Source organism: Microcebus murinus, chromosome 10 (genome assembly GCF_040939455.1).
Source record: "Microcebus murinus isolate Inina chromosome 10, M.murinus_Inina_mat1.0, whole genome shotgun sequence".
NCBI classification, from domain to species: Eukaryota; Metazoa; Chordata; class Mammalia; order Primates; family Cheirogaleidae; genus Microcebus; species Microcebus murinus.
In genome coordinates this window covers 94,528,900-94,556,717 of record NC_134113.1, presented here as the reverse complement: position 1 = coordinate 94,556,717, position 27,818 = coordinate 94,528,900, and the positions used below count along the sequence as shown (strand labels likewise).

The 27,818-nt window shown below is 53.6% G+C and overlaps 1 protein-coding gene across 1 annotated transcript; it reads left to right on the top strand.

The window, feature by feature from the left end:
* The first annotated feature begins 60 nt into the window (after positions 1-60).
* CLSTN3 (calsyntenin 3) lies at positions 61-27,720 on the top strand. Its single transcript, XM_012760653.3, has 18 exons — positions 61-1,319; positions 3,584-3,706; positions 4,143-4,338; positions 5,534-5,742; positions 5,997-6,146; positions 6,406-6,591; positions 7,046-7,327; positions 8,140-8,252; positions 10,718-10,880; positions 11,525-11,578; positions 12,294-12,451; positions 12,583-12,731; positions 18,232-18,458; positions 18,781-18,951; positions 19,908-20,053; positions 20,317-20,452; positions 26,446-26,648; positions 26,851-27,720. The coding sequence occupies exons 1-18, from the start codon at positions 1,256-1,258 to the stop codon at positions 26,989-26,991; spliced, it is 2,871 nt and encodes a 956-aa protein (XP_012616107.1). The 5' UTR covers positions 61-1,255; the 3' UTR covers positions 26,992-27,720.
* Positions 27,721-27,818: the final 98 nt, after the last annotated feature.

Below are 27,818 nucleotides of genomic sequence, written 5' to 3'. Positions count from 1 at the left end.
AGGCTCTTCCCAAGCACAGAGGCGCTGTTAGCAGCCTGAAGGGGTGTCATGTTCAAAGTCCAGAGCAGAGGGCCAGGGAGGAGTTTGGTGAGCTATTCTGGAAATTTTATAGTCTTTGGCTGGGGACCCAGGGGTTTTTCTCTCCCTCTGACTCATCCATGGTATCATCACCCCCAGCCCCAGCCCTCAGACAGCCCATGCTTACCAGATGTGTTCCAGCAAGGGTGGCATGGGGGCGCCTAAATTGTTGTGTGCCCTGCCTCCAACTGCCCTCTTCTCTCTCAAACCTGCCAACTTCCTAGGCTTCAGAAGACTGGGCTTGCTTCATCATGGTTTAAGGTGGGAAATTTGGGCTGAGGAATGCAGGGAGGGTAGGCAGTGGGAAAACAGGGCCTGCCATTCCAGCTGGTGGTGGACTGTCCTGACAGGTGTCCTGTGCGTGTGAGGGGTGCAGAAATATCACCTTTCTCCAGTCCCAGAGCCTTCCCATGGCCGTGCTGACTGTTCTTTGGCTTCCTCAGAGACCTGGGCTGGGAACTGAAATGCCAGGATTTCTCAGACTGAGGGTTTTACTTCACAGCTCCCAGAAGGCACGCAGCAGGGGCTTGCTGATGGAACAGGCTGTAAAAGAGGCTAATGCAGAGTCGGGGGGCGGGGTGACGTGGATACTGCCTCTCCTCCCCGCCCTCAGGTCCCCACTGACGTCTGCCCTGCCCGCCCCCTGGCTTCTAGCTTCTCCATTCTTCCAATGTCCCTCTTATTTCCCACCCCCTCTATGGCTCTCCAGCTTCCTCCCCAGCCCCCGCAGTTCCTCTGCTCCCCCAAATTGCAGTCAGGGGAAAAAGCCCTAACACTCTCCCGCCCCTCGCCCCCAGTCCCATTGGCTCCCTGCCCCCCTGCAGCACCTGGCCCACCCAGCCCCCTGATTGGCCAGCGGGCCCGTCAATGCTGCCGGGCTGTGCTGACGTCATCCTGCAGTAGAGGGGATGGGGTGGGAGTGAGAGTGAGGACGCTGGGTTCGCAGGGAACCGGGAGCCCCTGCAAGTCCCCGGCTCGGTCACCCAGCCTGGCATCTGCGCGGGTCTGCTCTGCGGACTAGTGTGGGCAGCAGGCTCCTTTCTGTCACCGCCCTGCTGTCCTTCGCCTTCCCTCCTCTCTTCGGAAAACCCCTGCGACCCCCACCCCAGGGTGGAATAAGCGGGCTCAAGGCTCCCGGGGCAGAGGGTCGCCGGCCCTGCCGTGCCCCACTCGCGCCATGGCGCTCCCGCTGCTGCCGCTCTTGCTGGCCTCCCTGCTGCCGTCCTGCTCTGGCAACAAAGGTGAGTGAGGGGGATGGGGGCTCTGGAAGAGGGACCGGGCAGAGGACGTGGGGTAGGGGTGGAACGAGGTGTTGGGGCTGCTTGGCACATGATAGGTGCTCCCTTCCTCTCGGTGGTCCACCTTCCCATCCTTTCCCAGCCGTCTCCCTTCTCCTCTTCCTCACTCCTCGCTGGCAACATCCTCCTCTCTGGTCCATCCTACCCATGTGCTTCTCTTGTTGGTCATCTTGCTTCTGCTCTGGGGTCTCTATCTCCCCCTCCCCCAATTCCTCCACCCTGGGAGCTATCTGGGGTTTCAGACGCACTTGCCCCTGAGGGAGTGGTGCACGTCTCTCAGTCGTTCTCGGTTTTCACCGGGGTTGCGCATGCTAAGGGTGTGTGGCAGATCCATCTGGTTCGGCTCCATCCCATCCTGGGGAGAAACTGTTCATTGCAGCTCAGCAATTCGGAGCACGTATGTTTGTCGTGTTCCTCTGCATTCATACCCTTATGCCTGCATCAGCTGGGCTGTGGGTTACCAGAGCTGCCCTCTCTGGCAGACAGCAGATAAATTCAGCTGGGCGAGGCCGCTGGAGAGAGGAAGGGAGGAAGGGCTTGGGGCAGAGGGCTCAGGTAGGTGGAGACGGTGGAGCTAGGCAGGAAAGGGCAGAAGTGGGTGTGTGGGGGGCGCTAAAGCAGTGGTGAGAGGGAAAGCTGAGAAGGGGAAGCTGGGAGGTGAGGCGTGGGAGAGGGTAAAGGTGGAGGCTGGAAAACAGGGAGGAATGAGAGGAAAATTAGGAAAAAAGATGAGAAGTGGGTGGGGGGGGGGAGAGCCGAGGAAGAGACAGGGAACTCAGGAGTGTGTGAAAGGGAATGGTCCCAGGGAGACAGAAGGGGCCAAGGGGACAGGAGTGGGGAGCCAGAGGCTCAGAGACCCAGGCTGGAAGCAGGGTGTGGGGGTGAGCCATGGGGCAGGTGCCTGGCCCTGGCCTCCATTCTCAGCTGGCTGGGGCTCCCACCTCAGTCTCTGACCTCAGCCTGGTACTCTGCCTCCTGCCACTTCCTGTGCTGCCTCCTGAGCACCATCTTGTGGCTGTCTCCCCAGCCATTAGGGAAGGGGGCTTGGTGGTCGTTGGCAGCAAGGCCTCAGATGCCAGGCTTGGGGCTGTGGCTGGAGGGCAGGGTGGACATCAGGATTTCTTGCTCCTCCTGAGATACTGGGAGTGAGGTGCCCTTTGGTGACTCAGTTTCCTTCTGATGCTGTCATGGATGTGCTTGGGGAGTCTGGGAGTGGGCACAGTGGGATTAGATGGAGCAAGCAGTGGAGGTTGGGGCTGGGCTGATGCGGAATTGGAGAACGCGCTGTGCTGCCCCGCAGCCCGTCACCAGGGTAGAGGGCGATCGGGCCGGGGGGGAGATGGGGAGGTCCAGAGCCTGCGCCGGTCCCACATCCAGCCTGAATGGGCTGGTGGCTGAAGGGGAGGGGTGTGGTAGACAAGATTTGGGATTAAGGCAAGGATCTGTGTATAAAGTGGGGTTCAGGGAATGTGGGGTTTGGTGGCCTTGCAGAGGACACAGAAATGTGCTGGTTTTGAATGTGGTCTCTTGGGTGTGGGGGTGGGAAGCAGGGAACGGATTGGTCGTGTTTCTAGGCCAGCTCTTTAATCCCTCAGGATGTCGGCTCTGCTGGGTCCAGTCATTTGGCGTTGATTCCTCTGCTCCATCCCTGCCCCTCTCTGTCCCCCTCCCTCTGTCCTATATATCTTCTCTTCTCTACTCTCTACTCTTCCTCTTCCTCTGCTCTGGGGAAATGGTCTTAGATTGGGGCTTGCCTGGAAGAAGTGCAGAAATGGGATGGGGAGGAGGATAAACAATTAGGATCTCAGGAAACTTCTAGATCTTCTTTTTCTAGCTTTGACTCTGCCCTTAACCTATCCCTTCTGACATCCTCCAATATTCCCTGAGTCCCATGTCTCCATTCTCCAGCACATGAAGTTCCTAAGGAAGATTCTCCGTGCCCCCCACCATGGTTTCCAGGGGAGATAGTGGTCCTCTTTTCCCCAGGGCAGGCTGTTGCCATGGAAACCATCTATCCTGCTATAGGAGAAGGCTGGGACCTCCAGCAGACCCTTGGACTTCTTTAGTATCGGATTTCTTGTTCCCATCCCTCCCTCCTGCAAGGCGCTCCTGCAGGGTGAAAAGGGTGATGGTGCTGGGTGTGATTGTCTGGGGAGTGGCGGTCCTGCTCACAGGTGCTTCCTCTCTTCTTCCTGGGGCGGGGCCAGCCAATAAGCATAAGCCATGGATCGAGGCGGAATACCAGGGCATCGTCATGGAGAATGACAACACAGTCCTGCTGAACCCACCACTCTTTGCCTTGGATAAGGATGCCCCCTTGCGCTATGCAGGTAATTGGGGCGAGGGTCGGCCAGGGACGGTAGGTAAGAGAAAAGCAGGTGGGAGGGATGAGAGCAGGGATGGAGAGGAGGTCCTGAGAAAGTGGGGAGCACTGAGAAAGTGGGGACAAGGCCATTGGAAAGTAGAAAAGTGGGCTCAAGGCAGAGAATTGGCTCCACTGAAGAATGGAGGTTGAACTACGGATGCCAGAGAGAAGGATGTGGCAGGCAGGGGATAAACACATCAGGGTTTTGCAAGATCCCAGGCCTGGAAGCTCTGAGAGGTTGCTGCTCAGGGAAGCTGGGTTGGAGTTGTATGTTTGATAATTAATGCTTTTGTGCCTGCAGGAGAAGGGACAGGGGTTTGGCGGGAGAGGCTGTGGGAAGGGAGGGAAGAAGATGCGGCAGGTGGCCCAGGAGCCTTATTCCTCCCTGCCCCCTTGGCCAGGTGAGATCTGCGGCTTCCGGCTCCATGGGTCTGGGGTGCCCTTTGAGGCCGTGATTCTGGACAAGGCGACAGGAGAGGGGCTGATCCGGGCCAAGGAGCCTGTGGACTGCGAGGCCCAGAAGGAGCACACCTTCACTATCCAGGCCTACGACTGTGGCGAGGGCCCTGACGGGGCCAACACCAAGAAGTCCCACAAGTGAGGAGGTCCTTGTCCCCCGCCCCATGTGCTGCAGGGCCCCCCTCCCTGCTCCCAAGGCCCTCACCATCCTGTGTCCATGCCAGCATTGAATAGCAGCCCGCCCCCTGCTGTTCCCAGGTTTTAGGGACCTAGGTCAAGGTGACAGAAACACAGTAGAGTTCAGTGAGATCTAATCCTGGCTCTGCCTCTATGAACTTGGGCACCTTAGCCTTTCTGGACCTGCGTTTCCTTATCTGTAAAATGGAGACAGTGATGATACCTGCTTCGTAAGGTTGCTGTGAAGATTACAGGAGACGGTTTGTGATAAAAGCATGTACCACAGTGCCCGCCACCCGGCACAGGGCTCAGCGCACGGGGGTTGCGATGAGAACGAGAAGGAAGAGGAGGGGCACAGCCAGCACCCACCCAGATCCCTTTCACCTGCCCCTCCCTCTGTTTGCAGTGTACCCCCCACACGATCATGGCCCACACACGAGGCTCTAGGCAAGGGTGGGTAGGGGATGGTTGTAGCATGATAAAGGCTCAGGGCTGGGCCATAAGGGGCACTAGAGATAGAAATGATCTTTGTGACTCAGTTTCCCCTTTGGAGATAGGACCCTTGCCTCTGGCCCCTGGGAGCCTGGATCTTGGCTAGGGGCAGGGCTTGGGATGAAGGGCCCAGACCCAGCCCTGTGTGCCCTGGACGGAGCAGGAGAGGGAGGGGCCACCCTGGCACGTACATGCCACTCACATGTTCGGAGGGCAGCACACAGCTCCTATGCACCACTCAGGCGTGTCGGGTGACTTTCGTCCAAATGCCATCTCTTTTATCATGGCTGGCTTTAATTTGGCTTTTAATCTGCGCCTTCCTCGATTATCCATTGCATCTGGCAGTCCTGAAGGAAGGACCTGCCTTCCTCCTAACCTGAACCCATGGCATTCTGTACAAAAGCCATCAAAGCAGCTCCTGCTGTCCCCTAGGGCTCGCTCGTCGTGCCCTCACCAGTCACCCTGCCTTGGGTCCTCTCCCTTGCCCGGCGCCCTGCGGGTGGGGCTGAGATGCTGACTGCCCCTTCTCAGGGACAGACAGGCTCTTTCTGCTCTGGCCCCTGTCGGGATTCCAACGAGCCTCTCTCGGCATGTTGGTGTGTCTGTGTGTCATGTCGAGGCTGGCTGACGCGTCCTCGTCCTCCTCCCACTCTGGTATGTGCAGGGCTACCGTGCACGTGCGGGTCAACGATGTGAACGAGTTTGCGCCGGTGTTTGTGGAGCGGCTGTACCGTGCCGCGGTGACAGAGGGGAAGCTATATGACCGCATCCTGCGTGTGGAAGCCATCGACGGCGACTGCTCCCCCCAGTACAGCCAGATCTGCTACTACGAGATCCTCACGCCCAACACGCCCTTCCTCATTGACAATGATGGTGAGTCCAGCCCCGCCTCCCCCAGCTGCCCAGCCCGTGCGCCCACATCCCTCACCCACCACCCCGCGCTGCACTGGCCATGTCTGCCCCTCAGGCCCTCGCTCACCTCCTTCCCAGATGTGGAGCCTTTTGCTCCCAGATGCCATCTTCCCAGCTTCCTGTCCCTCCCAACCCTCCTGCCGCGAATCCTCCCTCGCTTCCCTGGGCTTTCTCCAGTGCTCCTGACTCTTGATGTCCTCCCTCCCCCCGCCCAGGGAACATCGAGAACACAGAGAAGCTGCAGTACAGCGGCGAGAGGCTCTACAAGTTTACGGTGACGGCTTATGACTGCGGGAAGAAGCGGGCGGCAGATGATGCTGAGGTGGAGATCCAGGTGAAGCCCACCTGTAAACCCAGCTGGCAAGGTGAGGAGCTCAGCTCTGCAGCCCATCTAGTGAATCGTCTTTCCCCTTGGTCTCTCTTTGTCCCTTCTGACAATTAAGGGGGCTAGCTAGGGCTTCAGGGGGATATTTGGGGAAGGTTTGTAGCTATCTGCTTTGGCCAGACCATTTTCCTAGGAGGCCAAGATGGTCAGGGGACATCGTACAGAGAGAATGGATAGGGGACGTGGCTTCATCTTTTTCTCCCCCGACTCCCCTTGCCCTCTGTACCTCACCCCTGAAGGCTGGAACAAAAGGATCGAGTATGCACCAGGCGCTGGGAGTTTGGCTTTGTTCCCTGGTATCCGCCTGGAGACCTGTGACGAACCACTCTGGAATATCCAGGCCACCATAGAGCTGCAGACCAGCCATGTGGCCAAGGGCTGTGACCGTGACAACTACTCAGAGCGGGCACTGCGGAAACTCTGTGGTGGGTGCGCCCCTCCCCCAACACTCCCTCAGGCCTGTCCCTTCCCATCCAGCCCCTGCCCCAACCTCCCCTGCCCTTTTCCTAACACTCTGCCCTACATCTCTCTGCCATCCACAGACGCATTATCCACAACTGTGGTGGCACACGGTTAGCATTTGTGGACCAAAGGGCAGGTGGATATGTCTTTGGCAAAAATGCATAATTGTAGCACCAGTCACCAGATGCATTATGGAACAATGGTAGGGGAGATGGAGAGTTGGAGAATGGGTTAACTGGAGCGACATTTCTAGAAGAAAGTCCAAGTCCATCCCACTCTTGTCTTTGAATGGCCACAAGAGGCAGTGAGACTAGCTGCAGGAAATCCTTTCCCGTCAGTCCCTCTTCCCTGCCTCCTGCCCGTTTTCCATCTGCTGCCTCTCAGCTCTGACACTTAGGCCTCCTGGGGCTCCTGCAGGTGCTGCCACTGGGGAAGTGGATCTGTTGCCCATGCCTGGCCCCAATGCCAACTGGACAGCAGGGCTCTCAGTGCACTACAGCCAGGACAGCAGCCTGATCTACTGGTTCAATGGCACCCAGGCTGTACAGGTGCCCTTGGGTGGCCCAGCTGGGCTGGGCTCTGGGCCCCAGGGCAGCCTCAGCGACCACTTCACCCTGTCCTTCTGGATGAAGCATGGCGTAACTCCCAACAAGGGCAAGAAGGAAGAGGAAACCATCGTGTGTAACACAGTCCAGAATGGTGAGCCTCCCCTCGGCGCTAGCCTGGGAGTGGGAAGTGGGCTCTGAGTCCCATCTCTGCCACTGTCCAGTGTGTGACTATGGATAGGTCATGTCCCCTCTCTTCACTTGTGGGACGCCAGTGCTAGGTTTGACACCCCCTGAAATTCGGCGATTTATCCCCAACATGACATGTCTCGGTCCCACTGCTCTTGGAGTGCAATGGGACTCCCCGCTGCCATTCTCACCTGCGGTTTCCTGGTCGGCCCCCACACCCCACCATGTGGTAGGCTGCTCCCCTTATCTACTCCCATCCGAGCCCTCCACGGCAGTGGGCAAGGCTGAGCAACGGGGGGCCCGTGCCTTCCCTTCGCTGTCACCCGTCCTGCTCCTCTGAGGGCTGACTGGCTCCATCTCCAAGTACTTCTCTTCCCTCAGCCGCAGTGGCGCAGCCCTCTAGGGACGGCTTAGCCTCGACCTGCTCTTTCCTTTCTAGCCACTTCTCTGACCTCGTTTTTCTTGACCTGGAAAGGGTTGCCACCCATGATGGCAAAGAACCAACGAAGAGCTGGGTGGGAGCAGGCTGGCCAGTGTCCTCCGCAGCCGGCCAGCGTGCCAGAGAAGCCTGAGTTGTTATTTGGACTGGAGCGTATGTGTGTGTGTGTGAGAGAGAAAGAGAGAGAGAGAGAGAGAGAGAGAGAGAGAGAGAGAGAGAGAGAGAGAGACATAGAGAGAGAGAGAACGAGGGAGCACAGGCGAGAGGATTAAAAGAATCCAACGTCTCATCCTTCCTGCTGCTCTGCACGTGACCCCGTCCCAACCCTCTCCCCCCAGAGGACGGCTTCTCTCACTACTCACTGACCGTCCACGGCTGCAGGATCGCCTTCCTCTACTGGCCCCTGCTTGAGAGTGCCCGTCCCGTCAAGTTCCTCTGGAAGCTGGAGCAGGTGAGGCCGGGTGGCTGTGACTAACATTTAGGGAAGATTGATCCCAGGGCAGGGGTGGCACTTTCTGGGTTGCCCTGTGCCCCCTCTTTCGTTCCCCACCTTCAGCGGCTGACTGTTCTACCCCCAGCTCCCCTGTTCTCTTTCTCCAAGACTGGTCCCTACAGAAAACACTCCAAATGACCGCTAGCACCAACCCGACGGCACATCTTTCCCCCTTGCTTTATTTTACCTTTCTTATCTAGAACCTTAATGGTGCACAGCCCCAACTCACAGGCAGTTAGCCTGTTGCAGTCAAGACAGTAAGTCATTCCGAGCTACGCAGATTGAGTTTGAGTCCTGCCAAGGGAACTTGCTAGCAAGTTTTTGTCTAAACTTCAGGTTTTTTTTTTTTTTAACCTAATAAATAGTGATAAAAAGAATTCTACATCCCAGGGTTGTTGTAGGATTAAATGATGTAATAGACCTTCATAGACTGAAAAGGAATCTGTGTATGTTAATTCTCACTATAATCACCCATGATTGTGAAGGGATGAATAAAAATGGACAAAATATTTAAAAGCCCCTCTTGAGCCAACAGTTGCAGCCTCCTCATTATTTATTCTCCAAGCTGATCACAAGGACCATTGAAGACTAATTTGAGTTTGAATCTTCTTCTGTTTTCCTTGCAAGTCCTGGTGGAGTGGCTGAGTAAGCAAATGGCTTTTTAAAAAAAGGCAGGAAGAAGAGGGAGAAAGGGAAATAAATGCCTAGAAAATTAACAAACTGGATAATTAAGGTCCGTCTACAGAGGCTTTTGCTGTTTGTGGCTCTCTTTCCAAGAGATAATCTGCCACTGGCTGCTTCTTGGTGTTTCCCCCAAGTGCTAATATTGGGAACAGTGCCCCTTCTATTTTTCTTTAATTCACCCTCATTTATTCAACAAGTATGTATTGAATACCAACTGAGTCTCTGCCATTCTGCTAGGTTCTGGGGGGCACAATGAACGGAACAAAATCTTTGTCTTCACTGAGCTTACATTTACTTGGGGAGATAGATTTATACGAAATAATTAGATATGTAAATATATACCTGTGATAAACGCTCTGAAAGAAGCAAGCAAGGAACTGGGGTCAAGACTGGGGGAGGCAAGGAAGAGGGAATTCACCTTAGATGGGATGCTCAGCATAGGCCTGAGGTGACATTTAAGCTTAGCTCTAAAGGATGAGAAATAGCTGCGGTGGGGAGAGAGTGGGAAGTGTCCGGGCAGAGGGAAGAGCAGATGCAAAGGCCCTGAGGCAGGAAAGAGCTTGGCACATTCCGAGCAGGGAAAGGCCAGTGAAGCTGGGGTAGAGTGGACAAGACTGGAGATGAGGTTGGAGAGATGAGAGTGAGTGGGCTGTACGGTGGACTTTGTAAACGGGGGTCAGATCTTTGTCCTGTGAGAGATGGGAAGACTATTTTGGAGGATTTAAAGTGGGACATGACCTGATCAGACTGACATTTTAGCAAGATCCCTTTGGCAGCTGTGGGAGGAATGTGTTGAAGAGACTCGAGAGTGCAAGTAGACGGGGTGGTTGCAGCAGCCCACACGGCAGGGGCTGGGGACTTGACTGAGGTGTGGCAATGGAGGCGGGAGACCTGCACACCAACCCACAGCTGTGGTTCTGTTGGACCTGGGGTCGGCAGCACCTGCCGACGGCCGGGTGAGGAGGGTGAGGGAAAGGGAAGGATCAAAGATGCCTCTGTGTCATCCACTTGAGCGACCGGGTGGGCGATGGAACATTCCTGTTCCCCAGGGAAAACCGAGGGAGTGGGAAGGGGCATGGACTTTCATCTCACACACGTTCAATTTGAGATACTTGTGAGACATCCAAGTGGAGAGCCCGGCCTCAGAGGAGATGAGCTGGAAATGTAGATTTTGGAGTTATCGGCATAAATTTGGTGTCATTGAATAGAAACAGATGAGGTGAGAGAGATAAAGCACAGAGAGGAAATGGAAGAAGGTTCAGGTTGAGCCTCAAGGGACCCCAACATTTGAAATTTGAGAAGGGAGAGGACTCTACCCCTCCTTCCTCTGCCCACCCATCCTGGCTGTCCCCGGGGGAAGCTGCAAAGGGAAGCCATATTTGTTTAGTGGTTCCTGTTGGGTTAGAAACTACCCTAGAGGTTCCCATGCCATACATACATACTACATAATTTTTTGGAAAATTTTATTCCTGACATAGTGTGTTACTCCTCTTAGGCATAGTTATAGCTTTAAAGATTTACATGAAGAGTGAGATTTTTGGTACTAGATTGGTTGCCTGATAGACTTTGGACAAGGGTGTCATTCCTTGAGCTGGGTGGGCAGCGATTCACTAGTCAGCCCTGTTGGCAGAACTGGGAACATGGGGGACTGTGCCCCATCTCCAGGGGGTGGTGCAGTGCCTGGGTGGACTGCCTGGAAAGGAAGTATCTCAGGGCTCCTGTCCTTACCCTCCCCCCAGGTCTGTGATGATGAGTGGCACCACTATGCTCTGAACCTGGAGTTCCCCACAGTTACACTCTATGCCGATGGCATCTCCTTCGACCCTGCCCTCATCCATGACAATGGCCTCATCCACCCGCCCCGAAGGGAGCCTGCTCTCATGATCGGGGCCTGCTGGACTGGTAAGTCCCTCTGAGCTTCTCAGGGAAGACTCCAGTGGTATAGGCCTGGGAAAGGGAGCCAGGGCAGCCTGACCCCAGCAGCTGAGGCCACCACACATGTCTCCCTGAGGTTGGGCAGGGTCACTCTGAGAGTCTCCACTGGAGGGGACCATGGCCTCCCACACCTCCCACCCATCCAACAGGTCACCACCTCTGACCTGGGAGAATTAACTTCTCAGGCGTCCCCAGAATCTCTCTTTCGACAATACAATGTCAGTCAATTCCCAGTTTGTTCCTTCAAAGTAATGATGATTTGCACAGCCCACTCCCCTGCTAGAGGATAGTAACCTTTCAGAGTGTTGTCAGTCTTCCAACTTTGAAGCCATTTCTTTCATTTTTTTCTTTCGCAAGCAGGTGTATATGTGTGTGTGTGGGGGGGGTGGTGATGTCATATTTGGGGGTTTGTCTGTTACAGAGGCTAGAGGGATTGGGGCATGATAAAAGAAGGGCTGGGACTCAGCTGAGAAGCTGCAAGCCCTACATGGGCATTACAAGACTCATGGGATGAGAGGAAAACTTCTAGTTCCTTCCTCTTTGTCAATCTGTCCCCACAACCTTGAGCTCACTGCTACTTTTTGTGTGTGCGTTTGTTTTTTTGTCCCCAGAGGAGAAGAACAAAGAGAAGGAAAAAGGAGACAACAGTACAGACACCACACAAGGTACTCTGTGTGAGAACTGGAGACCAGAGAGTTCTTGCCTCAACTGCCTGTCCTGTGCTCCCTTTCCACCCCAAACCCCATCCGGGCTGGTTGCTGCTAGTTGTGCCACCAGGGGGCAGAGCCTCTGAGAAATACAGACGCGGGAAGGCCAGGGTAGCTTGGCTGGATTCTGGCTGTCTGTCCTGCCGGGGCAGCTGAAGTAGGGGCTTCTCCCGCTGCCTTTCCACATAGCAGAGGGAGTGCTGGGGCCAGACACGCAGGAGGGAAGATCAGTGCATCTGTGAAGCTGCTCACATTCATCCTGGCTCCTTGCATGTCACTGTACAGACGCCCTTCCTTGCAGCCTGCCCTTCCTCCTGGTTTCTCCTCTTTCCTCCCGAAAGGAAAGGTCCTGGTTTCCTTCTCTTTCTCCCTCTGCAGGAAGCCTCTTTCATTTCTGTTGCTTCTGTTTTTCAGCCTTCTGCCCAGGCTCTTTTCTGTCTTTTCTTGTCTCACCTCTCTCCCTTCTCCAACCTCCTCCTCATCCTCACTTCTCTTACCTTTCATCTCTTTTTTCCTTTTTTTTTTTTGGTTTCCCTATTTCTCTTTTTCACCTTCTTTCTCAATATTTCTGCTCTTTCTCTCTTTTCCTTTTCTCTCAGCCCCCCTGTCCCTGTTCCATCCTCCTCTCCTCTCACCTCTCACCTCCACTCCCGCTCCTGTGTTCCTGCCCTAGGAGACCCTTTGCCGATCCACCACTACTTCCACGGCTACCTGGCTGGTTTCAGCGTGCGCTCAGGTCGCCTGGAGAGCCGCGAGGTCATCGAGTGCCTCTATGCATGTCGGGAGGGGCTGGACTATAGGGATTTCGAGAGCCTGGGCAAAGGCATGAAGGTATAGCCCCGTCCCCTAGCCCTCTCCTTCCTGGCATGCCCCTTGCCCCTCACCCTGCCCCACCTCTCCACCTTTACTCCCTCTCCCACCTCCTGGCCCTGCTGTCAGCTGTGTCTGTGTCTGGGGCCCAGGTCCACGTGAACCCCTCGCAGTCCCTGCTCACCCTGGAGGGGGATGATGTGGAGACCTTCAACCATGCCCTGCAGCATGTGGCTTACATGAACACTCTGCGCTTTGCCACGCCCGGCGTCAGGCCCCTGCGCCTCACCACCGCCGTCAAGTGAGTGTGGGCTGGGGCGGCACAAATCCTAGAGCAGAGCCAGGCATTGTCACAACTTCTTGACCTAAGATGTCACCTAGGACTAGGCCCACCTTCATTTCGTGGATACGGAGACTGGGCCCCCAGAGAGGACAGTTGACCACTGAAGGTCACACAGCAAAATTGGTAGAAGAACCTGGGCTAGACTCAGATGTCTCAATAACTAATTCACTGTTCTTTCCACCAAGTGACACTTCCGGGATTTTTGGGTTTTGATCATCTCTATGCTGATATGTAAAGTGGGACAAAGAGGATTGGGACCTGGGAGACCTGACGTTAATTCTGACTTGATCCAAATTGCCTGGATGACCTTGGGCAAATAATGAGTTCTGGGTGCTTCACCTGTTTTAATCTTGCTTGCCCAAGTTCTTGCAAGGTCAAATATGATGATCTAAGCCTAAGGGCTGGCAACCTAGGGTTTCAGGCCAAACCTGGCCAGCTGCCTGTTTTTATAAATAAAGTTTTATTGAGACACAGCTGTGCCCACTCATTTGCATATTTACTATGGCTGCTTTCACACTCTCATGGCAGAACTGAGTAGTTGGGACAAACTGTGTGGCCCTTGAAGCTGAAAATATTTAGTACCTGGTCTTTCATAGAAAAAGTTTACTGATCCCTGAATTTTAAGTGAATTATTTTGTATTACTTAAAATAAATAATATAGATTATTTCAAGGTTTATATATTAGATTAATACTAATTAATACTAGATTAATTGAAGGCATAATAGTTAAGGACATAATGTCTATTGCTAGCTTTTTTTTTTTTTTTTTTTTTTGAGACAGAGTCTTGCTCTGTTGCCTGGGCTAGAGTACCGTGGCATCAGCCTAGCTCATGGCAACCTCAAATGCCTGGGCTCAAGCGATCCTTCTGCCTCAGCCTCCCTAGTAGCTGGGACTACAGGCGTGTACCACCAGGCCTGGCTAATTTTTTCTCTTTTTAGTAGAGACAGGGTCTCACTTTTGCTCAGGCTAGTCTTGAACTCCTGACCTCAAGCTATCTTCCCACCTTGGCCTCCCAGAGTGCTAAGATTACAGGCCTGAGCCACCTCACCCAGCTATTGCTTGCTTTTTAGCACTGGGCAAATGCTATGGAGCAGGGATAACAGTAGAGTTTAACTCATGGAATTGTTATGATAACTTAATGATATAATCCAAATCAAATGCCTAGCAGAGTGTTTCATAAATAATTGGCCATTATTATATGAAGGCATTTAATATTTAATATTATATGAACCCCAATTATGGTTTGTGGGACAGTTTTTAGGAGATCCTGCCATCTAGTGGGTGGATTACAGGATTTGGGAGTAAGGATTTCTGTGTTCTAGTCTTGTTACTCCTCTCCCCTACTCTGACTCAGTTTCTCAGAGGCTATAGGAAGAGAAACATCACTGACTGGTCCCATCCTAGGAGGGGAGGGTTTAGAGAGCAGAGGGCTCTGCACCCTACACAGTGTCTGGGTGTGATTATCAGGCCTCACGATTAGGGCTGTGGAAGGCAGGGGCCGTGGCTTTTGGGCCTTGGGCTGCTGGTCTGTGGTGTGGTCATGGTGTGGAGCTGAAGGTCATGGGCAGATGAGGTCACTTGGGCCCACATTGGTGCCCAGTGTGCACCTCCCCCCATGCGTTAGTCGGAACTCCAGATGCTAAAGGGCTGCCATCCAGTTATGAGGGGCTTAAGCCCTCAGAAACCAAGGCATGGCCTCATCCCCTCCAGGGTGCTCAGGAGCCCCAGAAGGCAGGGCCCTGTTTTATGGCCTAGGGTGGAGCCTGTAAGGGCAGGTCCCACAGGGGAGGGGCTGACATCCTCTTTGCTCACTGGTGCATCTGAATTCCTCCCACTGCTTTCATGCCCAGGACAGAGGCTTATCCAAGGGCTTGGAACCTGCCTGTGGTCCTTTAGTAGAGGGAAGGGACCTCGGTGTTTTCTTTAGGAGAGGAGGAAAGACAGCTCTCCTCTCTCGTTTCTAGGGCTACCACATGGTCAGTACCACCCTAACGCTTCCCCAGGGATGACTGTGTGCACGTGTGTATGTGTGTGCATGTGTGTACATGTGTGCACGTGTGTACGTGTGTGCATGTGTGCAGCAGAGAGACAGATACCTCTTGGCTCCCTGCTTTCCCTGGTGCATGTCCTTGCCCTTTTCCGTGGGCTGGCTTCCCGAACTTCCATTTCTCAGTTCTTCCACCTCCATCCATTTAAAGCTAGATTTATGAAGTCGGCTCCATAGCTCAAGGGTTAGGGCACTGGTCTTGTAAAGCTAGATTTATGCAACTATTTGGTCAATGCTTAAATGCAGGTTTTCCTTAAGTTTTTTATTTTTTTATTAATCTCTTTCTTGGAAAGCCCATCTGCTCGTGGCATTGACCCCTGAACAGACGGATACCACATCTTTTTCTCAGGCTTTGTCCTCTTTCCACGGCTCTTGACCTCCTACTTGCCTGCTGTAATCTCTATCTGGAAGTTCTGCTAGCACCTCAAGCAAATGAGCTAATGCTGGAATAATCAACTGCAATGCCCAAACCAGTCGCTCCCCTGAATTCTCTCTTTCTGTAGTGGCATCTCTGTCCTTGTAGTCACCCAGGCTTGAAACCTCTGAGTCATCTTTGCTTCCTCCCTGCCTTCATCCTCCACGCCAGGTCCCTTGGATCCTGCCTCTGTGTGGAGTGCCTGGAATCTGTCTCCTCTTTTTCCTTTTCTGCTGTCATTGCTGTGGCCCAGGCTCTCCTTACCTCTCACCTGGCCTGTTGCCCCTAACTGGCTGACCTGTCTCTAGTCTCTAACTTCATTCACCCTCCACCCTGAGGCTAGGTGAATGATATTACATTGCAGATTTCATCGTCATCACATTTCCCTGATGAATGTATCCCTGGCTTCCTCCACCCGCTGAATAAAATGCTGGCTCTCACCGTGGCATTCAAAGCCCTTAACGTCTGGCTCCTGCTGGCCATTCCTGCCCCGCGTTGCTCTACTCTCCTTAGCCAGCGCCTCAGCATCCACCCCACTGTCACCTTCTGCTAGGTGGATTCCTACCCTCCTTCAAGGCTACCTCAATTGCTACTTTTCCCGATCAGTCCTACCTTCCTTCCAAACGTCCAACTCCCATCCTAGCCGAGACAACGTCTTCCTCCTCTGAACTCTCCTGGCTTTTTGTTTGTGTCACTCATATGGTGGTGACCATCTTTGGCTTGTTTTCAAGTTTGTGTGTGGTATCTAATCTCTCCATCAGTGCTGGGGATCAGGGACGCCTCCTCCTTGCCTTGGGGTCCCCTGGAGCAGCAGCACAGCCTTGCTCATGGCAGGGGGATATGCATTGGAGCCTGTGCTCCCGGGATCAGCTGGGGTTGTTTCCCCAGGGGCTTTGATCTAGGCCCGTCTGGATGACAGTGCAGATTGCGACAGGCCCTGCTGCTCCATGTGGCCTGGGAACTCACACCTTCTCCCTTTTGGCTCCAGCTGTCAAGCTGGGCATGTTCAATAATGCCGATAATAACAGACTCAGCAAAATCATTTCAATGTGTACAAGCGTGTGGACCAGAGTCCTGCTCCTGAATTGCCAACTCCCATGTGAAGATTGTTCAAGGGGGACTTCTTCCTACATAAATTTCCCTGGAGCAAACCTGGGCCCCAAATGGTAGCTGTGGTTTGGTGGAAAGATCAGTGGACTAGGAATGAGAAGAATGAGTTTAAGTTTTTTATTTATATATTTTATTTTATTTTTTTAAATAAAAAAAATTCATCTCAATTTTTTTCTTCTTCTTTTTTTTAATGCAGAACACCTGACAGTCATTAAGCTTTTTGTTTTTTGTTTTTTTTAGATGGTCTTGCTCTGTTGCCCATACTGGAATGGTCATAGCTCATTGTAATCTCGAATTCCTGGGCTCAAGCAATCCCCCTGCCTCAGCCTCCTGAGTAGCTGGGACTACAGGCATGTACCACCATGCCTGGCTCATTTTAAAATTTTTTATAGAGACAGGGTCTCACTATGTTGCCCAGCTGGTCTCCAATTCCCAGCCCCAAGTGATCCTCTAGTCTTGGCAGTGGGTTTAAGTCTTAACTCTGAGACATATTACTTGTGTGGCTTGATCTAAGAGCTTTAGTTTCTTTCTTTTTCTTTTTCTCTTCTCTTCTTTTCTTTCTTTCTTTTTTTTTTTTACAAATAAAGTAGGACACGGAAGAACTTTGGTTTCTTATCCCTATTCTACAGTACTGAAATAAGATTATAATGAAATAACAAGGGCAAAAATGCATCATAAACTGGCAAGTGCTGTGTGATTGTTAGGTGTCATCATTGACAAAGGGCAGGGCTTAGGGATGGTGGTGGGAGTGCCGTCCTGCGCATTGTTGCTGTTGTTGGTTTGACTTGGCTGAGTCTTCGAGGGATGGTCTGTCCTTGGCACCCTGATCAGCCAGGCTTCATGGCACAGTGGATCTAGGTCCAAGGGGGTCAGATAATCTCACCTAACAAAGTGTATTTCACTGATGTTGAAAGGACTGGAAAATACACCAAGGAGGAGGACATTCTTTGATAGATACTGCTCACCCTACTTTTATTGTTGGATATCTTTTTGATTTTGACATGGTGTCTTGCTGTGTTGCCCAGGATGGTTTTGAACTCCTGAGCTCAAAGTGATCCTCCTACTTTAGCACCCAAGTAGCTGGATCTTGCCACCGTGCCTGGCTTGTTGTTGGATGTTTTTGGCATAGATATGTCAGATACTGTACTGACTCCAAGCATTTTTTAAATTCCTGAGTAAAGAACTATGTGTGTATACATTTTTTTTTTTTTTTTGAGACAGAGTCTCACTTTGTTGTCCAGGCTAGAGTGAGTGCCGTGGCGTCAGCCTAGCTCACAGCAACCTCAAACTCCTGGGCTCGAGCGATCCTTCTGCCTCAGCCTCCCGAGTAGCTGGGACTACAGGCATGCGCCACCATGCCCGGCTAATTTTTTTTTTATATATATATCAGTTGGCCAATTAATTTCTTTCTATTTATAGTAGAGACGGGGTCTCGCTCTTGCTCAGGCTGGTTTTGAACTCCTGACCTTGAGCAATCCGCCCGCCTCGGCCTCCCAAGAGCTAGGATTACAGGCGTGAGCCACAGCGCCCGGCCTGTATACATTTTTGTCAGCTCAATTTGTTTTATTTTTCATTAAAATAGAATTTTTAGATGTTCCATAATCCTGGGGTGGGGCACTGTGATCGCTCTCACAGGTTGGGATTGCCCGACCTTTCGTCTGTGACCTTTTCCTGCAGTGAAGTCCTACCAGGAAAGGCTATCTTCCCCCGCAAATTTGCTGTGGGGGTTGGGGTGCAGAGCCACTACCCTCATTCCTCCCTCCCCTCCCTGACATGGCTGCTCTACTGTGGAGGCAGAGGCCCAGAGGCATGAAACCGAACACAGATTTATGGGACGGGCTGTTGGGGTTGAGGAAATGAACGGGCTCGCTTCTTTCTCACACAGGTGCTTCAGCGAAGAATCCTGTGTCTCCATCCCGGAGGTGGAGGGCTACGTGGTGGTCCTTCAGCCTGACGCCCCCCAGATCCTGCTGAGTGGCACTGCTCATTTTGCCCGTCCGGCTGTGGACTTTGAAGGACTCGAGGGGGTCCCTTTGTTCCCTGATCTTCAGATCACTTGCTCCATTTCTCACCAGGTGGAGGCCAAAAAGGATGAGAGCTGGCAGGGCACAGGTAAGGGTGACTCCAGGGAGCGGCATCATTGAGAGATGGGGCCAATGTCTGGAGCCAGAATGAGGGAGAAACCTGGGCTGGAAGTGGGTAGCAGCTTCAGCCTGTGTTTGCTTGACTAGAACGACTTGCCCTTAAGAAGCCGAGCAAGCAGGAAGCCAGAGGTGGAAGGGGATTGTTGCGTAACGATGTTCTTGAGAGTGATGCTGACTGTCTTGAGGAAAGACCCTAGTAGGGGAGGAGGCATGGCCATGAGGAGATGGCTGGGTCTCAGAACCTCAGTGAGTCCTTCAGCTCTCACCAGACCCTGGCTCTCCCCACACAGTGACGGACACACGCATGTCGGATGAGATTGTGCACAACCTGGACGGCTGCGAAATTTCTCTGGTGGGCGATGACCTAGACCCCGAGCGGGAAAGCCTGCTCTTGGACATGGCATCCTTGCAGCAGCGCGGGCTGGAGCTCACCAACACGTCGGCCTACCTCACCATCGCTGGTCAGTGGGGCCTGAGAGCCCGTCCTGCTTTTGGGTGTGTGACCCGCACCGTGATTAAGGACCTGGGAAACCCAGAGGGCCCTCCTTCTAGGCCCAGGGGTGTGACCAAGTGCCTGTCATATACCTTCCCTGTCTGGAAGACCCTCTGGCTTTCAGACTGCCCCTAGGGGAGGTATGCCCGGCTTCCGGCTCCAAATGTTTCCCTTCCTGCTCCTCCCCATAGCCTGCTCCCTCTGCCTGGCCCCATTTCTGCTTCTCCTCAGGCTTCCCTCCTCCCTTTGCTCCTCCTGCCCATCTTCTGTGATGAGCTTCCTAGCTCCTCGCTGTGCGGCTGGTCATCTTCTCTGTCTTCCAGCTCACTGATCTCACGTGACACCACGGCTTTACTTTGAGTGCTCATTTCTTAATGAATAGTGGGCAGTGAGGATTTGGTAGTGTCCAGAGGATGCCCGAGGGAAACTTTGGGTATAACCAGTTCCCTCCTCTCTCCAGCCCCTTCCAGGGCCTCCTTCAGGACGTCTGTATTTTCCCTGCCTCAGTTTCCCTCCTGCTTGCCACCTCCCTGGCATGCCAGGGAAACTTTGGGTATAACCAGTTCCCTCCTCTCTCCAGCCCCTTCCAGGGCCTCCCTCAGGAGGTCTGTATTTTCCCTGCCTCAGTTTCCCTCCTGCTTGATACCTCCCATGTCTGTCAGGATGTCCTTATTTCCTTCTTTCTGTTCCTACCCAGAAGCCGCAGAGCCAGTAGAGAAGGGCGAGCAGGGGAGGGAGCCTGGGTCCACCCCCGTCAGGCAGAGCAGGTGGGGTGGAGAGAACCTCCTTCCTCGGAGAGCCCAGGTCACAGCTCTGGGGACGGTGGGGCCGAGCCACTCCACAGTTTTGTGTGGTCAGCTGGTGGGAGTTCGGGCGAGGCTGCTGCCCTGGGCCAGCCTCACCGAGCTGCCTCCTCGGCCCCAGGGGTGGAGAGCATCACGGTGTACGAGGAGATCCTGAGGCAGGCTCGGTATCGGCTGCGACACGGAGCTGCCCTCTACGCCAGGAAATTCCGGCTTTCCTGCTCGGAAATGAATGGCCGTTACTCCAGCAATGAATTCATCGTGGAGGTACCCAGACAGTCTCCTTCCTTGCACAGCCACCTGCCCCTGGCGAGGAACCAGGGTGGGGTGGACTCAAATCGCTCAGTGGGGGTGTGGACATGGCAGTGTGGAGGGGGCCGGACATCACGGGTGGGTGGGGGAGGATGAGGAGGAGGAGGAGAAGGAGGAGGAGAAGTGGGGGCAGAAGCGAGGAGATGGAGCTGGGCTCTAGAGAGGTGGGAGGACCTAGGGACAACCGAGTGTGCCCATGGAGCCCTCCCTCTGCCCAGGTCAACGTCCTGCACAGCATGAATCGGGTTGCCCACCCCAGCCATGTGCTCAGCTCCCAGCAGTTCCTGCATCGTGGTCACCAGCCTCCCCCGGAGATGGCGGGACACAGCCTGGCCAGCTCCCACCGGAACTCCAGTACGTAAGGCTGGTGGGGCTGGGCAGGGAGGGGTGGTGGCAGGCGAGTGGGCTGGGCATAGGCATCCTCCCCCTCCAGGCTGGGCGGGGACTCAGGTGGAACAGTGGGTTCTGTTCCCTGTGTGCTGCCTGCTTTCGCTGACAGCGGCGGACCAACCCCTGGATCCTCTGGGTCATTAACTTTCCCTTGTGAAGAACGGGAGCCTTGTGTCATTGCAGGGGGTGCTTATGCCTGGAGTCATAAAGTCAGTGTGGGGTTTGGGTGTCTTTGTCATTCCTGCTGCTACCCATCTCCCCCTCTGCACCTTCCAAGCCCTAAACAATATCAAATTAGCCCTGCACCTAAGAATCCTCTGTAGTGAAGCTACTAAGTATTTATTAAGCACCTACTGTGTACTAGCACTCTCCTAAGATGATATAAAAGAATTATAGGATACATGTAGTCCCTATTCTCAGGAGAGAGTTGGTACATGTAATTATGTGCTACCTGTAAAGTCATAACATTTCTTAAACAAAATATGCAAATTTATAAAATATTACATTCAGCTGGAGTGCTCCTTTCAAAATGATCTTGTTCCCTGGCCATAGTCCTTTACCAGTGGCACAATTTTTATTTTCCACTTTATTTTTTACTTTTTTGAGACAGAGTCTCACTCTGTCACCCTGGGTAGAGTGCAATGGCATCATAGTAGTTCACTGCAACCTCAAACTCCTGGGCTCAAGGGATCCTCTTGCCTCAACCTCCTGAGTAATGGGGACTACAGGTATGCAGCACCATGCCTGGCTAATTTTCCTAATTTTAGTAGACTGGGTTTCGCTCTTGCTCAGGCTGGTCTCCAACTCCTGGGCTCAAGTGATCCTCCTATCTCAGCCTCCCAGAGTGCTAGGATTACAGGCTTGAGTCACCACACCTGGCCTTTATTTTTTACTTAAGAGTTGCTTAACTGTAGAAAAACTAGAAAATACAAGTAAAAAAAAAAAGAAAAATCAGCAATAATTCCATCATATAGAGGAAACCACTGTTAATATGGTATATTACTTTCCAGTCTTTTTTCATGGCTTTTTTTTCTTTTAACAAAGTTGCAATCAAACAATTTTATAATCTGATGTAAACATCACTTAATATTCTAAAACAAGTATTCTTCCACTTTATTAAAAACTGCAAACTGATGCTGATGTTGCTGAAATGATTTTTGGAATTCCTTTATAGAATTGCTTTCAAAGCTAATTTATGAGTGCATTTATTTTTGTTACTTTTTGGACACACCTTGCTTTTGGCCCTGTTCAGTATTACACAACTTCATCATCTAGTTTTGTCAGAGTTGGCTCTGGATATCATTTTAAAAGTTTTTACACATTAAGCCCACTGTCAAAGGCTATAGATTTGTCCCTTTTGAAAAAAGTCAAAAGGTTGTGTCACAGGCTCTGGAGGCAGTTCCCTAAGGAGTTCCACTAATGCTTTCTTGGAAGAAGTTCATGGTCTCTGAACACTGTATGAAAATATAGCACTCATTTCAACATATGTAATGGAAATAAAGGGAATATGAACACAGGGAGGTCTCATTTTATGCCAGGCACCATGCTGATAGGATATACACATACTCATTTAGCCATTACAAACAACAAACAAAATTAGCCCCTTTAAAGGCAAGGAAATGGAGGCACAGAGAGGTCAACTACCTAACCCAAGGTCACACAGCTAGAAAGTATCAGGACTTAAATCCAGGCAGCATGATTCCAGAGTCTGTGGAGTAATCATGGCCCCCCACCCTCTCACTGTGTGTTTGCTGCTTAAAAAAAAAAATCTCGTTACTTTAGATTTGCACCTAATTTGGGGGAGTTCCCGAGGGGCTTCCCAGGGCTTCTTTGACTGAGGCCAGCTCCCCTGGCTCCCACATTGATCCAGTCTGCTTTCCTCTCTCCATCGGCAGTCACCACCTACCCTGTCCCTTGTATTTCCCTGGGACTCGTTCCCTTCTTCCTTGCTTGTTCTGAAAACAGCTGCAGAGACCCTTTTAAGTGTTCTGCTGTGATTTGTTACAGCAAAGTGGTGGAAGTCAGGCTGCGGAGGGAGTCTAAGGCATAACCAAGTTGCAGAGGTTCAAAGAAGCTTCACACAATATGTAGTCCATAGAAACACGTTAGCAAACTAAACCTGTTTTATTTATTTATTTTGTTAACTTCAATAAGCATCAGATTTTTTTTTTCTTTAATAGACTCTTTGAGCCAGCTATATAAATGTTTTTTCTTCTCATGATTCCCTAGCTCTTTCTCCAATTCTTTCCTTGGGAATTATCTCACTTACTATTTTCTGGGTTGGACACTGGGACCCGCTACTCGGGTTAGGGTCAAGGCAGCTGTGAGTGCTGCTGGGCGTGGTGACAGTCTCAGTCCTGACTTGCTTTGCTATGAGTCCCCAGGTGAGGGCGTCCTTCTAACTGCCCCCGAGCTTCCCGCCCTGGCTGGCCTGGCAGGCAGCGTGCCTCACCCCTCAGCCCCCGGAGGAGCGGTGTTTGCAACGCTACCCTTGCTTCCCTCCTCACAGCGAAGCCCAGCCTTCCACCCTTTGTTCTGAGCTCATGTCCCGGCCACTGAGCTTCCCTCTGAGACGCACTTGAGAGCCTTTCCCCTACTGTGGCCTGAGTAGGGCTCTGAGTTCATGGCTCCCCTGAGGGCATTGGTGATGCCGTCACCCTTCCGTACACCTTTTCTGACTCCACAAGGCGTTCCTTCCATTCACCCCCAATCCCCCAGAGAAACCAGAATTATGGTTTCACAATATCAAACTACTCTAAACATGTAGACGCAGTAAGAGGTAGGATCTCGTCCACTGGGACGGAGGCTCATTTCTCTGAAGCTCCTGAGTGCACCAGAAACGCGAGATCATTGTGAACCGGAACAGTCCGGGAAGGTTTTGTGGTACATATAAGAGCCTGAGCTTGGACCTTGAAGGGTAGAAGGGATTTGGGATGGGCATGAGAAAACTGGGGTGGGTGGGTTGTTGGGGGTGTTTATGGTTAGGGAGAATAAGGTCTGAGAAGGGTGAGACAAGATGATGAAGACATTACTTATCCAGTCATCCTAAACTTTCATGTCGGCCAGAGTCACCTGAGGAGCTTTAAAAACTCTTGACGCCCAAATGACACCTCATACCAATTAAGTCAGAATGTCTGGGGGTGGGGTCAGGTATCAGTGGCTTATAAAAATCCCCATGTGATTCCAATGTGCAGCAAAGTTTGGGAATCATTTCCCTACTTTGTTTCTTGTAAGTATCTGAACTTTGCAGAAAGACCTACAATGCAATAGGATAAAAATGAAAATGAATTAGGAAGTAAGAAGGAAAAGATAACGACGAAAGAAGAATAAGATGCAGCCAGGGAATAAAGCCAGTTCACAAAATGCATATTATGAGACACTAGGCTGTTGCTACAGTGGGCCAGAATTTTGACTCTGAGCTTCTTTGTAGCTAAATCAAAAGGGAACTTGAACAGTTATGAAAGTCACGTGATAGGAGGCGACTGATATGTCAGAGGAGCCCTGGGACTGACAGCAGGAAGAAGTCTCTCCTGAGGTTCTTCATACAGATGGCACCATTCAGGCTGTGGACAGGGCTTCCAACAGTGTCCTTACAATCAAATGGGCCATTTGCTAAATTACCCCTTAATGCTGGCTCTGGAGGTCATTCAAGGCCAGAATTAACAGCTCAGATCTAATGTAGCAAGAAAAGTTGATTGTATTTTTTAAATTCTTTATTTTTGTCTGTAGCTAATTAAAAAAATCCCCCCATCTGCCTGGCTCATCTTAAACTAATTAACCAGACATGTTTGCCTAGAGATAGAATGTCTGCATTTTGTCTTTCTTGTGGTCATTTCTTATTCTCCTGGCAATCAACTTGTTATTTCCTTCATTAGGCCAGGGACTCAGAGGGAAACCTGCATTGATTAAGGCACAAACCAGAAGCTTTAGCTTGTCATCCTGTGCCCAAGTTCACCTGCTTTGGCCTCCACTCTGAGTGGGGGTCGCACTCCTTCTAGAGCCTGGGCTTAGCCACGGGGCCGCCTGCCAGTGGGGTCTTGTCTGTGGATGTGGAGACCTAGGAGGGCCTGTTTCCTGCAGATGGGGAGAAAGGGCGCTCTGTCTCCTTCTTCCCTCCTCCACTAACCCAGGCAGTTGGGAAATACCGATCCAGCCAGCCCATCTTCTCCTTGGAGCCAGTGCCCAGGGAGCCTGCTGGCCTGCCCTGGCACAGCCTGCTCTGACTGGCGCCTGGCCCCAAGTGGGCAATGGGTCGGGTCAGGATGGGGACCAACTTGGCAGAGAGCCATCAGGGTGGCCTCAGAGAGGTGTGCGGCTGACGGGCCTGCCCAGGCAGGGCCTTTCCCACACACCTGGTTAGCCCTGGAGCGTGCGGCAGCTGAGTGTGCTGGCTGCCGGGGCGGGGCGGTCCGCAGCAGGGCGTGTGGTGGGCTCCTGGGCCGTGTGCTTCTCTAATCTCTGCTGTGTCCCTTGACATGTGAGTCTCAGCCTGTAGGTAATTTGTGACTGGGCTGTATGGTAATATTCATGTGTGTATGTGTGGCCCTAGGGGCTTGCTGTGTGACTGCTGGTCTCTTGTGCGTCTGGGGCCCACATATGTGGTGTAGCCCCTCAGCAACAGGACTGCCCAGGGTCGAGCTGTTGTGTGCACACGCTGTGGCCAGGAGTGTGCACCCATGTGGGGTGTAGTGACCCAGCTGTCCGTGAGGGCCCTGGGCCTGGGGGTGCGTGTGTGGGGTCTCTGCCTCCACCTGCTGTCCCTGGGGCTGCGGGCTCTGTGGCTCTGCCCCCTCATGTGTGTCCGAGTGCTGTGTGTGTGTGTGCAGCAGCTGGGCAGGGCTGTGCTTGCGGCCGCACGCTCTGTGGCTCTCATGGCCCACGTCTGTAGTGTTTACGTCTTTCTCCAGGGGGTCGCCTTGTGTGCCCAGCTGGTGGGGAACTGGGTGACTCTGCACATTTGGCTCTACTGTACCTTGCTGGAAACCCTCAGATGCATTCGTTTAATCCTGCTGTGTGATCAGGCTGCCTGGTGGCTGGCGCGGGCTGGCGTGTGGGCCGGCAGAGGCCTGGCGCGGTTATGGGGTGTCTCGACCTTTGTCCAGCTGTGTGCCCGCACCGTCTTCTTGGGCGTATGCCTGTGCATGCACATCTGCTTTGCTACCATCAGCTCGAAGGTCCGTGTGAGGGTGCATGCACCCTTCTCCGGGTTCCATGCCCCCCTGAGCCTGGGCGTGAGGCTGTGGGGCCAGAGGCACAGGAGGGCAAAAGGGGAGACAGGTACACCTCAGGAGGAGACTTGGGGAGAGCAGGAGCCCCTGACGACCAGGAGCTCTGAGCCCACCAGGAGAAGGGAGGTGTCTCCGAGCAGGCATGAGCTCAGTCCAGGTGGGTAAGTGAAGGGGCTGCCCCTTGCCCCTTGGGCCTGTCCCCTCCCTTGGGTGCTAGCACCTTCTTCCTGGCAGCCAGGCTAGGCTTGGAGCTGCTTCTCCTCCTGCACTAGTTAAGCTGTTTGCTGGTCTCTCTCCTTGCCCCACCGGGCACTGGGCCCCTCTTTCCTAGGCTGAGTCGTCTCTGGGGAAGGCACAGGCAGAATGGGAGGTGCGATTCCAGTGCTTGCCCTCTGTCCTCTGAGGACAGGGCTGTTCCTGAGAGCACTGGGCTGGAGCCTTTCTGCTCCACTGCCCTTGCCTCCCTTTTCACATCTGCTTCCCTTGGTGCGGCCCTTTGGCTGGAGCAGCGGCCACTCTGCTCCCCTCCCTCTCTCGTCTCCTGCCTTCCCAGTGGGTCTGTTTCTCTCGCAGTTCCTCAGGGTATGCCCCTCTTCTAGACCACCATGGGTCTGCCCTGTCCTACTCTGGGATGCCCTGCCTGGGCCGCCTCCTCCCCCAGCCCCGCTGTCAGTGTCCGAGTGCCCCCAGGTGTGCCTGGCCACCCCTCACCACCACGCTCCCCCGCAGTGGTCCCGAGTGCCGCGACTCTCATCATCGTGGTGTGCGTGGGCTTCCTGGTGCTCATGGTCATCCTGGGCCTCGTGCGCATCCACTCCCTCCACCGCCGCGTCTCAGGGGCCGACGGGCCCCCGGGGGCCTCCAGTGACCCCAAGGACCCGGACCTCTTCTGGGATGACTCAGCTCTCACCATCATCGTGAACCCCATGGAGGTGAGTGGCCCTGGGGGACAGGGAGGTCCACAGGGTCCAGACTGAGCCGGACTGTGCACAACGGGACCCCTAACGGGGGCCGGCCCTGAGCCGGGGTTCAGAGCAGAGCTGCGAGGGCGGCAGTGGGGAGGGAGTGCTGGACAGGGGGGCGCGGCTCCAGCAAGAGGCCGCTGAGCCGCCTCCTCCCTGTCGGGGCCTCTAGTCCTATCAGAGCCGGCAGGCCAGCATGGCGGGGGCTGCCGGTGGCCAGCAGGAGGACGAGGACAGCAGTGACTCGGAGGCAGCCGACTCCCCCAGCAGTGACGAGAGGCGCATCATCGAGACCCCCCCACACCGCTACTAAGGCCTACACCTCCCCGCACGGAGGGAGAAGGGGAGACAGAGACACTCCAGAAAAGGGAGGACATCTGAGAGAAGAGAGACCAAGAGGGAGAAAGCGCTTCACTAGAGTCACCCTTCATCTCACAGCCCCACAGGCCCCACTGGAGTCTGCCCCTGCGCCCGGCCCACCGCTGCCCTCAGCGCCGGCTGTCCCGGCCCTGGCGCCCGGCCGGTGAGAGAGCGGCTCCACAACTCCAGCTGCCCTTTCTGCCCCCCACGGCAGCCACCCCCTTGGCGCGCACCCTTCGGGTGTCAGTAGCAGTGGCTGGGCTGGGGTGGGATGGAGGGACAGCCTCTACTCCCCCTCTCCCACCCCCACCGCCTTCCTTGGCTGGGTCCTCCCTGCTTCTCTTGTGATCCCCACCTGTTTCCACGTCACTCTGGGGATCCCTGCTTCTCCACCTTTCCCCTTTCCTGCCTTCATGTCCTCTTTCCCCTCCTGCCCTTGCGGTCCTGAGGTCCCACAGCCCCCACCCCTTCCCTGGGGGACCGGGACGGGTGTGGCTAGGTTGTGGGCACGAGAGGGGAGTGGGGCCCTGGGTGTATTATATATAATGTATATTTTTTCAATGTTGTCGTGAGCGCAGCCCCTGTGTTCCTGTGTGCAGCTCACGGCCTTGTGTGTGCGTGTGGCTTCGTCATGTCCTGGGGCAGGGGTGGGGTGGGTGCGGTGAGGGAGGGGACACATCCCAGGGTTTTCAAATAAAACAACCAGAAAAAAAGCTCCTGAGCCGCCTCCTGCCTGCCCGGTCCCGTGTGGGCACGGCTGCAGGCTCTCGGGCCCTGGGA

Coding starts and splice junctions, on each gene's coding strand:
- CLSTN3 (XM_012760653.3), top strand. CDS start 1,256: ATGGCGCTCCCGCTGCTGCCGCTCTTGCTGGCCTCCCTGCTGCCGTCC. Junction 6,592..7,045: donor GGCACTGCGGAAACTCTGTG/GTGGGTGCGCCC, acceptor GGGCTCCTGCAG/GTGCTGCCACTGGGGAAGTG. Junction 8,253..10,717: donor TCCTCTGGAAGCTGGAGCAG/GTGAGGCCGGGT, acceptor CCCTCCCCCCAG/GTCTGTGATGATGAGTGGCA.